General features: G+C 45.2%; 1 protein-coding gene across 3 annotated transcripts in view; it reads left to right on the top strand.

Annotated features, from left to right (window-relative positions):
* Positions 1 to 415: 415 nt before the first annotated feature.
* The window catches only part of Naa15 (N-alpha-acetyltransferase 15, NatA auxiliary subunit), a 63,166-nt gene continuing 48,541 nt past the window's right edge, over positions 416 to 15,040 (top strand). The window contains exon 1 of one of the 3 annotated variants that reach the window (XM_070022112.1): positions 416 to 488. Coding sequence is in view for 2 of the 3 variants with exons in the window: in XM_070022111.1 (XP_069878212.1) it covers positions 675 to 728 (54 nt within the window). In the remaining variant the exon portion in view is untranslated. The other 2 variants (XM_070022111.1, XM_070022110.1) reach the window with 2 other exon arrangements.

Here is a 15,040-nt window from a genome sequence, read left to right on the forward strand (position 1 = left end):
GAAGTCAGGCGTAGCAGGCAGGAGCACATAGGCTAGTTCTGACCCGGAGGGGGGTCCCCATCAGCACCTTGGGGGGGGCTACCCTCTCTCCTGGCTCCCAGGTGTCGGTCTCCGAGGGTCTCCGCGCCCCAAGCTGGGGGCAGACCCCCAGCCCCCGCAGGCGTCCCGCCCGCGCAGACCCCCCACCCCGGGTCAGGTCGGCCCGCGCAGACGCTCACTCCTCAGGCCACCCGAGCAGACCCCCACCCCAGCCCCGACCCTGCAGGCCGCCCGCGCGCGCAGACCCTCACCCTAGCCCGCCCCCAGGCTCCCGGCATGCTCCGGGACAGGGAGGGTGGGGAGAGAAGGTCACCGCGCCTGCGCAGTGGGAGGCGTGACCCGGGTGGGAAAGCCCTCCGCGGCCGCCATTTTGGCTGCCTCGGTCGGTCTGTTCAGTTACCACGTGAACCGCCGACGGAGACCCGTGGGGGAGGCGGCGGCAGCATTAAGTGAGAAAGGGGGGGGGAAGGCGACGAGGAGAAAGGGTGTCCGGGCGGGCGAGGCGGCGACCCCGAGGCCTCGTGGTGGCGGCGGGCCGGGCTCTCCGAGGCCGAGGCGGCTAGGGACCGGCGGCGGCCGGACAAACGGACTGACGGGGCCGGGCGGCGGCGGGAGCAGCGGGAGCAGCCGGAACGATGCCGGCCGTGAGCCTCCCGCCCAAGGAGAACGCGCTCTTCAAGCGGATCTTGGTAAGTGGGGGCTCCGCGGCGGCCCGCGCGCGGCCTGCCGGACCCCGCCTTCGGCGTTCGGGCGAGGCCCGCGGCGCCCGCGTCCGCCGCTCCGCCGGGACCCCGCCTCGGGCGTGCGGCCCGCGGCGCCGCGTGCGCCCCCGGCCGCGGTCCCCGCCGCCCTCCGCGCGCCCGGGGCCGCGGGCTCCCCGGCCGTTCCCCGCGCCGCCGGGAGGCCGGGGCGCCGCACTAGGCCCCGGGCGCCCGGCCCGCAGCTCTTTGCCCTCCGCGCGGGGCGAAGCGCGGCGGCCCGGCCGCCGCGGGGAAGCCGGCCCCTCGGGCGGCAGGCGCGGCCGGGCGGGTGCCGAGCCCTGCGGGCAGGCCGGGCGGCAGCCTGGGAAGGAACAGGTGGTGCGGACGCTGCGGGACTCATTCATTGCCCGCACGCGTCCCTCCGTCCCTCCTCCTCCCCTCCTGGGCTTCACCTGTCCCCGCCCGGCCCGGCCACGGAACGACCTCGGAGGAGGGAAGAAGGGAGGCGAGTCCCAGGGAGGGCAGGAAGCGTTCCCGGACCCCAGCGCCCCGGCGACGCGCGTGCTCGAGCCCCGGCCCATTCCGGAGTGAGGAAGAAGCGTGTATTTTCTGGTGTCCGCACCCCTCGGCCCTCCCGGGGAGGCGGGGTCCGCTGCGAGGGGCGGTCGGGTCGGAAGCGAGAAGTTCGCTGAGTTGAGACTTCTCCCCTAAGCCGAAGTGTCACACACCGCTGCCGATAGAGGAACGTGGGGTGTCTGCGCTCCTAGCTGCTCCGAGGGCTGAGGGCCGCAGGGCAAAGCCGGCCCCGCGCAGGGCCGTCCGCGGGGCTCCGGAGCAGGGCTGGAGATGGAGCCGTGGCTCGGATGGTAGAGCGCCACTCTTGGAGGCGGGCTGGGGCGGGGGGTAAGGGACAGCACCCCTCTGAGTTCAACCTTCTAGCACCGGCACAGAAAGAAAACTTTTGAGACGGATCTTGTCGATTGTAGTTCAGGCTCATTCCTTCCATTTCAAATACGTGCAGTCTGCATTTTTTAGAAACCATCACTTCATTGTAGTTAGTAGGGATTGTGTACATTGTAATAGGTCCTTGTAGCCTTTACGCTATAATTAATACATTGTATCACTTTTTTTGTTTTGTTTGGTATTTAGTGTGTGGGCCGCCCCTTTCTTGCATACCTTTGAGAAAGAATTAACTATATTTGCCAAACTTCAGAGTTAAATTTTGAGGATGTGTGTGAAAGTGGTAACCCTTTTCTCCACCGCACTTGCTTGTGAAGGACTCTGAATTTCAGAGATGCAGCTTTTCGGAAAACATTCGTGTAAAACTAACTTTGATTAGTTCATGTTGAAACACTCACATGTCTGATATTACATGAAATCCTTGTACTTTTGTCAGAAGATTAGTTGGAGTGTTAGTGGGATTGTAGCATCATTTTATAAGAATGATAATCTCACCCAGGGCCTTGTGTTGCAAGCTAAGCTCCACCACTGAGTTACACCCCAGCTCTTTGTAATCCATTTTCTTTCTTTCTTTTTTTTTTTTTGGTCCGGTCGTGGGGCCTGAACTTTGGGCCTGGGCGCTGTCCCTCAGCTCTTCAGCTCAAGGCTAGCGCTCTATCACTTGAGCCACAGCGCCACTTCCAGCTTTTTTTCTTATGTGGTGCTGAGGAATCGAACCCAGGGCATCATGCATGCAAGGCAAGCACTCTACCACTGAGCCACTTGCCCAGCCCCTGTAATCCATTTTCTAAAGACTGAGCTGAGTGCCAGTGACTCACATGTAATCCTTGTTGCTCAGGTGAGTGAGATGTTTAAATCAAGGTTACAGGCCAGACCTGGCCAAAAAGTCCATGAGACTCTGTCTACAAAATAACCAGCAATATGCTGGTCTGGAGGTTTGGCTCAAAGGGTAGAGTACCAGCTTAGCTGTCTTAACAAAGTTTTATCAAGCCAAAGCCCTGAGTTCAAATCCAAGTATTTCAGCAAAAGTAATTGATAAGTGGGTAGAGCTATAATATAATCATAATTTCTCTTCAACAACCTATTTTTTTCTTTTCATGTTTCATTTTCTTAAAATTTCATCATTAAGGTGTGAACAAAGGGGTTGCAGCTTCACAATTCATAATGTGTACATTTCAACTGGACAGTGCCACTGCTTTTTCTTTTTCTTTTTTTTTAATAGTGCCAGGAGTTGAATTCAGAATCAAGCATGAGCAACACTGATTTATGTCTCTAGCCCAGTTGTCCCAACTCTTTTCCCCCCGAGTTGGCTTGCTGGGCTGGGTAAGCTACCGCTTGAGCCCCGCCTTCAGAACTGGTTGGTTGTGTTTTGAGACAGGGAGGGTCTTGCTTTGTAATTTAGACTGGCTGGAACTCTCCATCCTCCTGAGTGCTGGGATTAGAGGCATGCACCTCTGGCTCCAAGTCTTTACATTGAAAAAATAAATCAGGCTAAAAAGTTGAGATGAGAGTACCAGAAGCACTCAGACATGTTTACTTGTATTTAACATTTGGCCATATTTGCTTTCTCTCTCCCTATATGTATGAAACATAAGTAAATTGTTAAGCCAGGCAGAGGTGGCTCATGCCTGTAATCCAAGCTGAGATCTGAGGATATCGGTTTGAAGCCAGCAGGGACAGAAAAGTCCCCTTGAGACTCTTAAATCTAGTTAACCACTCAAAAACTGGAAGTGGTACTGTGGCTCAAGTGGTAGAGCACTAGCCTTAAGTACAACAAGGCTCATGGACATTGTCCAGGCCCTCAGTTCACGCCCCAAAATTGACTCCTCCCCAAAAAAGTAAATTGTATATATCCCTAAATACTTCATCCCTAAACACTTCAATAAGTATGTCATGTGTAAGGACATTGTCTTGTATACCGTATAAAACCATACAGTCATTCTCTAGTATTGTCTAATATTTGGTTCATATTTAGATTTTTCTCAACTGTGTGTATTTTCTCATATGTGTATTTAGTTCTGTGCAGTGCTATTGCATACATAGATTCTACAATTCAGAGAATCCCTCTATTGCCACTTTATTTTATTTTATTTTTTATTTTTTTGGGTCTGGTCATGGGGCCGAACTCTGGGCCTGGGCACTGTCCCTCAGCTTTTCAGCTCAAGGCTAGCGCTCTATCACTTGAGCCACAGCGCCACTTCTGGCTTTTTTTCTTTTTGCGTATGTGGTGCTGAGGAATCAAACCCAGGGCCTCATGAATGCAAGGCAAGCACTCTACCACTGAGCCACCTTCCCAGCCCCTCTATTGCCATTTTAAAACAAACCAGTAGTTTGTCCCTTTTTACTGTTTGGTAGTATTCCATGAATTTACCACAGCTAGTTTTACCTTTCATAGAATTGCAGTTCTCAAGCATTTTTTTTTTTTTTTTTTTTGTCAATTGTGGGGCTTGAACTCTTGGCCTAGGCACTGTCCCCTAGCTCTTCAGCTCAAGGCTAGCGCTTTACCATTTGAACCACAGTGCCACTTCGGTTTTCTGAGTGGTTTATGGGAGATAAGAGTCTCTGGAGAAAACAGTCTCAGGGAAGCCGGGCGCCAGAGGCGGTGGGTCTCGCCTGTAATCTTAGCTATTCTGGAGGCTGAGATCTGAGGATCGAGGTTCAAAGTCAGCCGGGGTAAGAAAATCGTGAGACTGTTATCTCCAATAAACCACTAGAAAACTGGAAGTGGTGCTGTGGCTCAAGTGGTAGAGTGCTCGCCTTGAGCTGAAGAGTGCAGGGACAGTGCCTAAGCCCAGAGTTCAAACCCCACAACCGACCCGCTCCCCCCCCCCCCAAAAAAAAAAAAAAGAGTCTCAGGGACTTTCCTGCCTAGGCTGGCTTTGAACCGAGATGCTCAGATCTCAGTCTCCTGAGTAGCTAGGATTGCAGGTGTGAGCCACTAGCACCCTGCTCAATTAAGCATCCTAAGCAGTTTACTTTGTAGGTGGTGATAATGGAGCAAAACCTTTTAATTACATTTTGAAATCACAGTGCAAACGAAATTGTGAAGTTGAAGACTATGCAAAACTAACGTGAGAAATCACATTAAGAAAGAAGAAATATTACCAAACCAAAAGGATTATATTGCCTTTTTTACAATTGCTTCTGCTTCTTCAGCATTTCTAGCAAGTTAGCTCTTGATTTGATTTTTTTTTTTCCTGTTAGATACAGGAAAAGATGGAATACTCTAATGGTTTATAATCAATGTTGGTAGTTTCCACCATTCTCTTTTCTTTTTTGTCGGTCATGGGGCTTGAACTCTGGGCTTGGGCACTATCCCTCAGCTCTTCAGCTCAAGGTGAACCCTCTACCACTTGAGCCACTTCAGGTTTTTTGAGGGGTTTATTGGAGGTAAGAGTCTCATGGAGTTTCCTGCCCTGGTTGGCAGATCTCAGCCTCCTGAGTAGCTAGGATTAAAGGCATGAGCCACTGATGCCTGGCCATTCAATTTCCTTGAGCTACTTTTATTGTGATTGTAACTAGTTTAGGAAATAGTTTGTGTTTTCCAAAAGTTTGAGACCCTCAGTTTCAAAACCATGAATTAATTTTTTCAGAAGAAACCTGGTTTATATATTAGTTTGCAAAAATTTCAGGTTTTGTAGTTCAATTGCCTAGGATAACTTTTAACTTGTGTTGTGTTTTGACCTTTTCTTATAAATTCATTTGTTTTAATTTGGTTAAAATATCTGTTTATTGTCTATAATTTATCTAGAGAAAGGGAAAGATATGATCATGTAAGATTTTTGTTTAGAGTTGTTCGACAGAAACTCTTCTTCCCTTCTCTCCTTTCTTATAATTTCAGACTGTTTAACTTACATTTTTTTTTTCAAAATTTTTATTGTGATTAAGTGGTTACATAATTTCCCAAATTTCACAGTATTGTGGGATAGTGATACTCAGTTAAAGTCCCAAACACATTCTAACTTAGATTATTAAGTCACTAGAAAATTGTGAGCTTTGCTTAACCTTGGTGCTACTGGTAGTCCTGATAGTTGAGAGTTGCCTCAGACTATCATACCACCTTATGATTGAGGTTTATGATAAGTAACATGTGTTTGTCAGGTTAGCCTACTAGGAAAAGTTGGACCAGCCCTGATTCCTGCAGTCAGCTCTTGCTACGATACTTGGCTATCGCTACTTTAAAAAGAAATGGAATATTAATGTGAACTATAAAGAAAAATAATCCAGGTTGAGGATACTTAAAATATTGTGTACTACTAATAAATGTGGTCTTTGACTCTAGCTTGGGTGATGTATGTTGTTATTTCTCTCCTGGAAAGTGGTAAGAGAGCCAGGTACCAGTGGCTCATGCATGTAATCTTAGCTACTCAAAGAGGCTGAGATCTGAGGATCACAGTCCACATCCAGCCCAGGCAAACAAATCCACATGATTCTTATTTACAGTTATTAAAAAGAGCCAGGAGTGAAGGCATGGCTCAAGTAAGTGGTGTAAGAGTGCCAGCCTTGATTTTGGAGTTGAAGACCCAGGCTCGCATGTCTACACACATAAGTGAAACTGGTAAGAGGGATGAACATAGCATGGTGACAATACTCTTCAATTGATTGAAGCCCTACCATTTGCCAGTTCTGTCTTAGAGGCTGTAAAGGAACAAATCAGAGTGGGATTTTTTGCAATCTTGGAAATGCTCTTTATCAGCTGTGATATACATAGCCATTGGACAGGTGTAGCAGTGGTACACTTCAAATGTGACTAGTGCACTTGAGAAACTGAATTTTTAATTGATTTGAATTTTTAGTTGATTGGAATATATCAAATAGGGTGAATACCATTTTTTTATTTTTATTTTTTTTTGCTGGTCGTGGGGCCTGAACTCTGGGCCTGAGCGCTCTTCAGCTCAGCTCTTCAGCTCAAGGCTAGCTCTCTACCACTTGAGCCACAGCTCTGCTTCCGGCTTTTTCTGCTTACGTGGTGCTGAGGAATTGAACCCAGGGATTCATACATGCAAGGCAAGCACTCTATCACTGAGCCACCTTCCCAGCCCTGTGAATACCATTTTGTACATGCAACAACACTTTTGTTGGAGACAAGATCTCCTTATGTTGCACAGGCTGGCCTGCAACTCAAGATCCTCCCGTCTCCTCTGCCTGCTGAGTGCTGGGATTACAATGTACACTACCATGCCCAGCTCTAAAAAGAGCACTTTCTAGACTCCTTTTTTAAATCTTAAACTTTTCAGTGTGGGCTTAAAAAAAATTGGTGATAGTTTACTTTTTTTTTTTTTTTTGTCGGTCGTGGGGCCTGAACTCTGGGCCTGGGCGCTGTCCCTCAGCTCTTCAGCTCAAGGCGAGCGCTCTACCACTTGAGCAGCGCCACTTCCGGTTTTCTGGTGGTTTATTGGAGATAGGAGTCTCACGGTCTCTCCTGCCCGGGCTGGCTTTGAACCGCGACCCTCAGATCTCAGCCTCCTGAGTAGCTAGGATTACAGGCGTGAGCCACCGGCACCCGGCGGTGATAGTTTACTTTGAACAGAGAGCCTTGTACGTGTTAGGCAGGTGCTCAGCCTCTTGAGTAATTCCATCAGCCCTCTCTTGTTGGCTATTTCAGGATAGGGTCTCATTTTAGGCAAGGGCTAGCCTGAACTGTGATCTTCCCTATTTCTGTGTCTCAATAGCTTGGGATAACAGGAACCCAGTCATTGGTCAAAATGGTCTTACAAACTTCTTTTGGGGGGCTGGGAAGGTGGCTCAGTAGTAGAGTGCTTGCCTTGTATGCATGAGGCCTTGGGTTTGATTCCTCAGTACCATATAAGCAGAAAAAGCCAGAAGCGGTGCTGTGGCTCAAGTGGTAGAGCTCTAGCCTTGGAAGTGGTGCTGTGGCTCAAGTGGTAGAGCTCTAGCCTTGAGCTGAAGAGCTGAGGGACAGGGCCCAGGCCCAGAGTTCACGTCCCATGACCGGCAAAAAAAAAAAAAAAAAAAAAAAAAAAAAAAAAAAGAGTTAAGAATCAAAATTTTTTTTCAGGGCACTTACATTATACTTGTCTAGGGTTTATTTTAAGGGAGAGCTATAGGAGAGGGGAGAGGAAGTTCTCTGAATGGCCTGTGATTTATAATAACTGTTGGGTAGTTGCGCTTACCATAGGTAAATTATTTTACATATGGTTTATTGCTTTCAGGAAAAGTGCTGGTTTTATTGTAATGACATTATATTAGCTTTAGATACCAATGAAATTCATATCAGGAATTGTTACCAAGTAGGCACATGATAAAACGTCAGCTGATACTTTTTTTTCTTTGGTCATGCTGGAAATAAAATCCATGGCTGTACACATGCTAGGCTTAAATTAAACTTCTGTATGACAGATTTCTAGCTTTGTGATTTTGCTTGTACTGCATATGTGTAGAATATATAACAGAAAAATAAAGTGAAAATGAAAGTTTCATTTGCTGTGATATCTTGTGTAGCTAGGAGGGCATCAAAGTTGGAACTACAAGAAATTTCTTTCTTTCTTTCTTTCTTTTTTTTTTTTTTTGTGGGTGTTTTTTAGGATCAAACTCAGGCATCATGCATGCCAGGTAAGGACTCCACAGCTAAAGCTCTACTCCCTGCTCTAGAAGAATAAATGTCTGGGGGCTGGGAATGTGGCCTAGTGGTAGAAGTGCTTGCCTAGCGTACATGAAGCCCTGGGTTCGATTCCTCAGTACTACATATACAGGAAAAGCCGAAGTGGCGCTGTGGCTCAAGTGGTAGAGTGCTAGCCTTGAGCAAGTGAAGCTCAGGGTCAGTGCCCAGGCACTGAGTTCCAGTTCTAGAACTGGCAAAAAAGAAAGAAAGAAAGAAAGAGAAAGAAAGAAACAAAAAAGAAAAGAAAAAGACTAAATTTCTGGTACCAGAATGGGTATGTCTCTAGCTTGGTGGCACATGCCTGTGATTGCAGCACTCTAGAATCTGAGGGAGGATCACAGGTTCAAGGCCAGCCAGCCTAGGCTATCTAGTGAGATTTTCTTGTTTTTTTTTTTTTTGGGGTCCGGTCATGGGGCCTGAACTCTGGGCCTGGGCGCTGTCCCTCAGCTCTTCAGCTCAAGGCTAGCGCTCTACCACTTGAGCCACAGCGCCACTTCTGGCTTTTTTTCTTTTTGCTTATGTGGTGCTGAGGAATCGAACCCAGGGCCTCATGCATGCAAGGCAAGTGCTCTACCACTGAGCCACCTTCCCAGCCCCTCTAGTGAGATCTTAATAAAAGAAGCCATTATGATTAGCTGGTTGGTTGAGATGCAGGGAAGTCTGGCTACATCTTGATTCAGGATGATCTGGAGCTACATCTTTCTTTCTTATTTATTTATTTTTATTTTTTTATATATTTTTTTGTCGGTAGTGGGGTTTGAACTCTGGGCCTGGGTGCTGTCCCTCAGCTCTTCAGCTCAAGGCAGCACTCTACCACTTGAGCTACAGCACCACTTCCGGTTTTCTAGTGGTTTATTGGAGATAAGAGTCTCACGGTGTTTCCTGCTCTTTCCTGCCCGGGCTGGCTTTTCGATCCTCAGATCTCAGCCTCCTGAGTAGCTAGGATTACAGGCATGAGCCACCAACACCCGGCTTATGGAGCTACATCTTTCTAGTAGCAAGGATTACAAGCGTGAGGCACTATAAGAACCTAGGGCTTGAATTCAGGTACTCTCTCCTTGGACTAGAAGTCAGCCTCCTGAGTAGCTTGGCATAATCCATTATAGGCATAATCCATTGGTGCCCAGCTTAATAAGTATGTTTTAATTAGTCAATAAATTATTTTCATTTTTTTGCCAGTCCTGGGGCTTGAATTTGTGGCCTGGGCACTGTTCCTGAGCTTCTTTTGCTCACTTTAGCCATGGTGCCACTTCTGGCTTTTTCTGTTTATGTGGTACTGAGGAATTGAACCCAGGGTTTCATGCATGCTAGACAAGCAGTCTATCATAAGCTTCATTCCCAGCTCTGCATTTTTATTTTAAATTGACAAAAACATATATTCTAAAATGATATGTTAGAACTCTGGGATGTTTTTTGAAAATTACTCTTTCAGGTCTAGAGTAGGTTTAAAATATATATTTGGTAGATTATGGGGGTGAATAGGATATCCTAGTAAAATAAAGAATGACCACAATTTAGTTTTTCGTAGTAATAGACAGCAACACTACATTCTCAGAAAAGCAGACAAAAGCCTTGTAGGGAACTGAATTTAATGTTAGATTCTGAAGGTATTTCAAAGCTTTACAGTCGTTTTAGGTGATTGTTAAGGTTCACACATACTAGTTACTTGGTGATAATAGAATTGCAATCCAACTATTGCTTTGAAGCATTGACTAAAGGGATTGTTTGCAGAGGGGTACAGGCTCCCTGAGTGAATGGTAGACTGGAGAGCTAGTGACATCCAGCTTCACCTGAGTTGGTATCTTCCCTTAATGTGTGTCCTTATTTCCTTTAATACTTCTGCTTTTGACAATGCAGTTCTGTCAAGAGCATTGATTCAAATATATCTTCCTTTGTTCATAAAAGGGTCTTTGGACATAAAAAGCCAGGTCATATAAGAGATCATATGCAAAGGACTGTTTGTTCAGAATTTTCTCCTATATCAGTGCATGGCTATTTTATCCTACTTTGTACAGGACAGCACTTGTGTGTCCTTCTAATGTTTTAGAAGCTATCTCTCATCAGGAGTACTCCTCAGCCTTATTTTTTCTTTTCTCCTGCTTTATCTTCTCCAATATAACTTAACAGCATTTTATATTTTTCTATATATTTATCGTAAAAGCTTCAACAATTAAAATGTAGGTCCTTTTTTTGTTGTTGTTGGTTGTGGGGCTTGAACTCTGGGCCTGGGTGCTGTCCCTCACTCAGCCCTTCAGCTCAAGGCTAGCACTCTACCACTTAAGCCACATCGCCACTTCTGGCATTTTCTGCGTACATGGTGCTGAGGAATCGAACCCAGGGCCTCATGCATGCAAGGCAAGCACTCTACCACTGAGCCACCTTCCCAGCCCATCAAAAATGTAGATTCTTTAAGGATAGAAACTTTCATATTAAATTGCCATGCTCACATTTATTAATCTACCATTGTTGCTGTTTCGTAACTCACTCCTTCCTTGCTTCCTTCCGTTCGTTGTGGGCCTGGGCGCTGTCCCTCAGCTCTTCACCTCAAGGCTAGCACTCTCCCACTGGAGCCACAGTGCCCCTTCGGTTTTCCAGTAGTTAATTGGAGATAAAGAGTCTCACCAATGTTCCTGCCTGGGCTGGCTTTGCATGATCCTCAGATTTCAGCCTCCTGAGTAGCTAGGATTACAGACATGAGCCATTAGCGCTTGGCACAGTAACTTGCTTCTTACATGAAATGATTTAAGCAATGATTTCAGGGCAAGAGAGAGAGGAATTTGGATTGTTTGCTTGTGTGAATATTTTTGGAAAAGGGAGTTAACTTGGATTTGTTTGTTTATTGTCGGTCTTGGAGCTTGAACTCAGGGCCTGGGCATTGTGCCTCAGACTGTCTGTGCTCAAGGCTATCACTCTACCACTTGAGCCATAGTGCCACTTCTGGCTTTTTTTTTTTTTTTTTTACTTCTGGCTTTTTCTGTTTATGTGGTGCTGAGGAATCGAATCCAAGGCTTCATGCATGCAAGCACTCTGCCTCTAAGCCACATTCTTTTTTTTTTTTTTTGGGTCCGGTCGTGGGGCCTGAACTCTGGGCCTGGGCGCTGTCCCTCAGCTCTTCAGCTCAAGGCTAGCGCTCTCCCACTTGAGCCACACAGCGCCACTTCCGGCTTTTTTCTTATGTGGTGCTGAGGAATCGAACCCAGGGCCTTGAGCATGCAAGGCAAGTGCTCTACCACTGAGCCACCTTCCCAGCCCCGCCACATTCTTTTTGGACAGTGTCTCTCCTTCCCTTCTTCCCAGTTTTTCCTTCCAGTTCCCACCCACAAGTGTATAGTTATTTGCCACATAGTGTCTAGTGAGTACCACTGCTTCATTTATTCACCCTGAGTTGCATGATGAATGGAGACCTCATACTAGTTAAGTGGCCTTTCTCTTGTTAAAGAACATAGTAAGAAACTTTCTTAGTTGCTTTAGTGTTAGGGGAATTTAGTAAGTTTGGTTATCAGAGACGAACAAATTAGAATATTCAGATAGTCATTTGTCATGTGTGATTTCATGGAGTGCTATAATTGATTTTTTTTCCCCTTTTTTTTGTGTCAGTTCTGGGGTTTGGACTTCCTAAGCTTTTTTGCTCATGTCTAGTGCTATACCACTTGAGCCACAGCTCCACTTTAGCTTTGCTGCTTTTTTTTTTTTTGTAGTTTTTTGGAGTTAAGAGTCTTATGGACTCCTCACCCTGGCTGGCTTCAAATATGATCCTCAGATCTCAGCCTCCTGGGTAGCTAGGATCCTCAGATCTCAGCCTCCTGGGTAGGCATGAACCACCAGTGTCTGGCTGTTTCTAACTGATTTTTATACCAATTAGGGTTGAGGATCATAGTATTTATTATGAAATAGGAAAATAATACGTTGGGGGAAATTTTGTAGGTTAGATTTGCTTTTTTGTTTTTCAGAAAATTTAAAATTCAGGTTGAGCTGAATTATTAGAATTTAGAAAAGTGTCCAGGAAGTCAGTGTAGGAAGCAACCAAGTCACTTAACCAGTGAGTTTAGCCAGCTATCAACATTGACAAATATCTAGATATAGCCCCACTGTTTACAGGCAGTATCTCTGTGGAAGAGAGAAAACTTTAGCTGCTGAATGAAAATGGGTTCTGAAAAGAAAGTTCTAGTGCTGCTATTAAAGCATACAAACGAAGTTTAAAGAGTGATAGTAGTATCAGTGTTAGAATGTGGAAGTGTATTTTTGATGATCAGGGAAGTTCCCCTCCAATGTTGGCAATAAACTTTAACTGCCAGCCTCTCCTTCTCCTGCAATACAAGATAGACAAACTTGTATTAAAGTTGTAACTTAAAAACTAAAAAACTAGTGTAACTAGTTTTTTTTCTCCTAGGTAAGAAGAATTAAGAATCCTAGGTATGAATTATGTTGATCCCTCCTCACTGTGATATGGAAAGATCCTTAAATTTTTAATGAAAGCTTTTTTTGCTCTCGAAGTAAAAGTGACTGTAGAAATAAATGGACTGTGATCTTTCTGATCTCTGCTTCCTAAGTAGCTGAGATCACAGGTCTGACCCAAGGTGTGCCTGACTGAAACTGTGTCTGTCTGTCTGTCTGTCTGTCTGTCTGTCTGTCTGTCTGTCTGTCTGTCTGTCTGTCTGTCTGTCTGTCTGTCTGTCTGTCTGTCTGTCTGTCTGTCTGTGTCTGTCTGTCTGTCTGTCTGCCTGCCTGCCTGCCTGCCTGCCTGCCTGCCTATCTATCTATCTGTCTGTCTGTCTGTCTGTCTGTCTGTCTGTCTGTCTGTCTGTCTGTCTGTCTGTCTGTCTGTCTATCTATCTATCTGTCTATCTATCTAGGTTGTGGGGCTTGAACTCAGGGCCTGGGAGCTGTCTCTGAGCTTTATTGTTCTAGGCTAGTGTTCTACCCCTAGAGCCACAGCTCCATTCTTGACATTTTCGTTGATTAATTGGAGATGAAAGTCTCACAGCCTTTCCTGCTTGGACTGGCTTTCAACCACACTCCTTGGCTCTCAGCCTCCTGAGTTGCTAGGATGTGAGACATTGGTGCATGGCTTCTTTTTATTTTTATTTTATTATCACTTTCTATTTTTATTTTTGTCAAGGCCTGGCTGATGCTCCCGAGCTCTTTTGCTTATGGCTAGTGCTGTACCACTTTGAGCCACAGCCCTACTTCTGGTTTTCTGGTGGTTAATTGGAGATAAGAGTCACCTGGACTTTCCTGCCCTGGCTGTTGTTAAACTATGATCCTTAGATCTCAGCCACTTGAGTAGCTAGGATTACATGTGTGAGCCACCAGTGGGTAGTTCTTTTTAACTTTTTAACTGTGAACAATTTTTTAACTATTTTTTTTTGTCTTTTCTTTTTTGGTACTGGGGATCGAACCCAGGACGTTGCACTTGCTAGGCAAGCGCTTTGCCACTGAGCTACATCCCAGCCCAACTGTGAACAATTTTAAACATCAAAATACAGAGATTAATTAATGACTCCACCTCCTAACATTGTTAGTAATCTACTCCTGTTTCATTCTTTTCTAGCTGTGCCTTCTGTGGATTTTGTTGAGAAATCTTGTTTATCATTTCAAGTTTGACTTTTATTACTTGCCTAGATTTGAGGCTTACCTCCTTTTAGGCAGTTTGTTTTTTATTAGCTGAAGGCAAATAATGGAAAGCTGAAGAAAACATATAATCTTAATGCAAAGTCTAAATTGTGTGTAGAATCATGTGTCATTTAATGATGAGAATGTGTTTTTAAAATGTCATAGATGATACAGTTATTTGAGCATCGTAGTTTTATAGAAACCAGCTGGTATAGGTCAACCATTCATGCTTCTTGGTACAATCAAGAGAAGTGATAAATACAAGGTATATGAAGCTCATGTTGATGTACTGAATTTTTTTTTTTTACAAGTGGGAGTGCACTCTAAAATAATGATTAAATATAATTGATGGTTGATGGTTCACACTTGTAATTCTAGCTACACAGCAGGCTGAGATTAATGGTCATGGTTTCAAGCCAAATTGGGCAGGAAAGTTGGTGAGAATATTATCTCCAATTAACCAGCAAAAATCCTCAAGTGGAGCTGTGGCTAAAGTAGTAGAGCACCAGGCTTAAGCAAAATCTCAGGCCTAACACACAGGTCCTGAGTTCAAGCTCCCAATACTAGCATGCATATATATGCCTGTGTATATGTGTATGTAGAAAACATAGTAGTTTAATTTCATTATCAAGTATTAGCTAATGTACAGACTGGCCACACACAGTAGGTTTCTTTACATCAGTATTGTTGCACATTAAATAATGCATTGCTCTTTGATGTTACCACAACTATGATGTCATTAGGACATAGGGATTTTCCCATTCTGTTAAGATCTTAGGGGCCATTGTCATTGATCAAAATGCTATGTAGCACCAAAATTTTTTTGTCCTTTGTTTATTTGGTGGTAAGGATTGGAACCACAGGCCTTGCATATTTTGGCAAAATGGAGATACATGGTCCCTCCTTAATAATTCTTGTTGGTGAACTTAGATTGTTTTCCCTGAAGCATCAGTGAAATGACTCTCATTCTTTTTCTTCACAAGCTAGTTTCAGATGCTTGTTCTCAAGGTACTAAGAGGGGGTAGGATGACTACGCCCTCTTTTGGGATTCCTGACACATCCATCTACCCTGTTTGGGTTTTTAAAAAAATCTCCCCTCTTTCTC

This window comes from Dipodomys merriami, unplaced genomic scaffold, assembly GCF_024711535.1.
Source record: "Dipodomys merriami isolate MVZ:Mamm:240054 unplaced genomic scaffold, mDipMer1.0.p SCAF_15, whole genome shotgun sequence".
NCBI classification, from domain to species: domain Eukaryota; kingdom Metazoa; phylum Chordata; class Mammalia; order Rodentia; family Heteromyidae; genus Dipodomys; species Dipodomys merriami.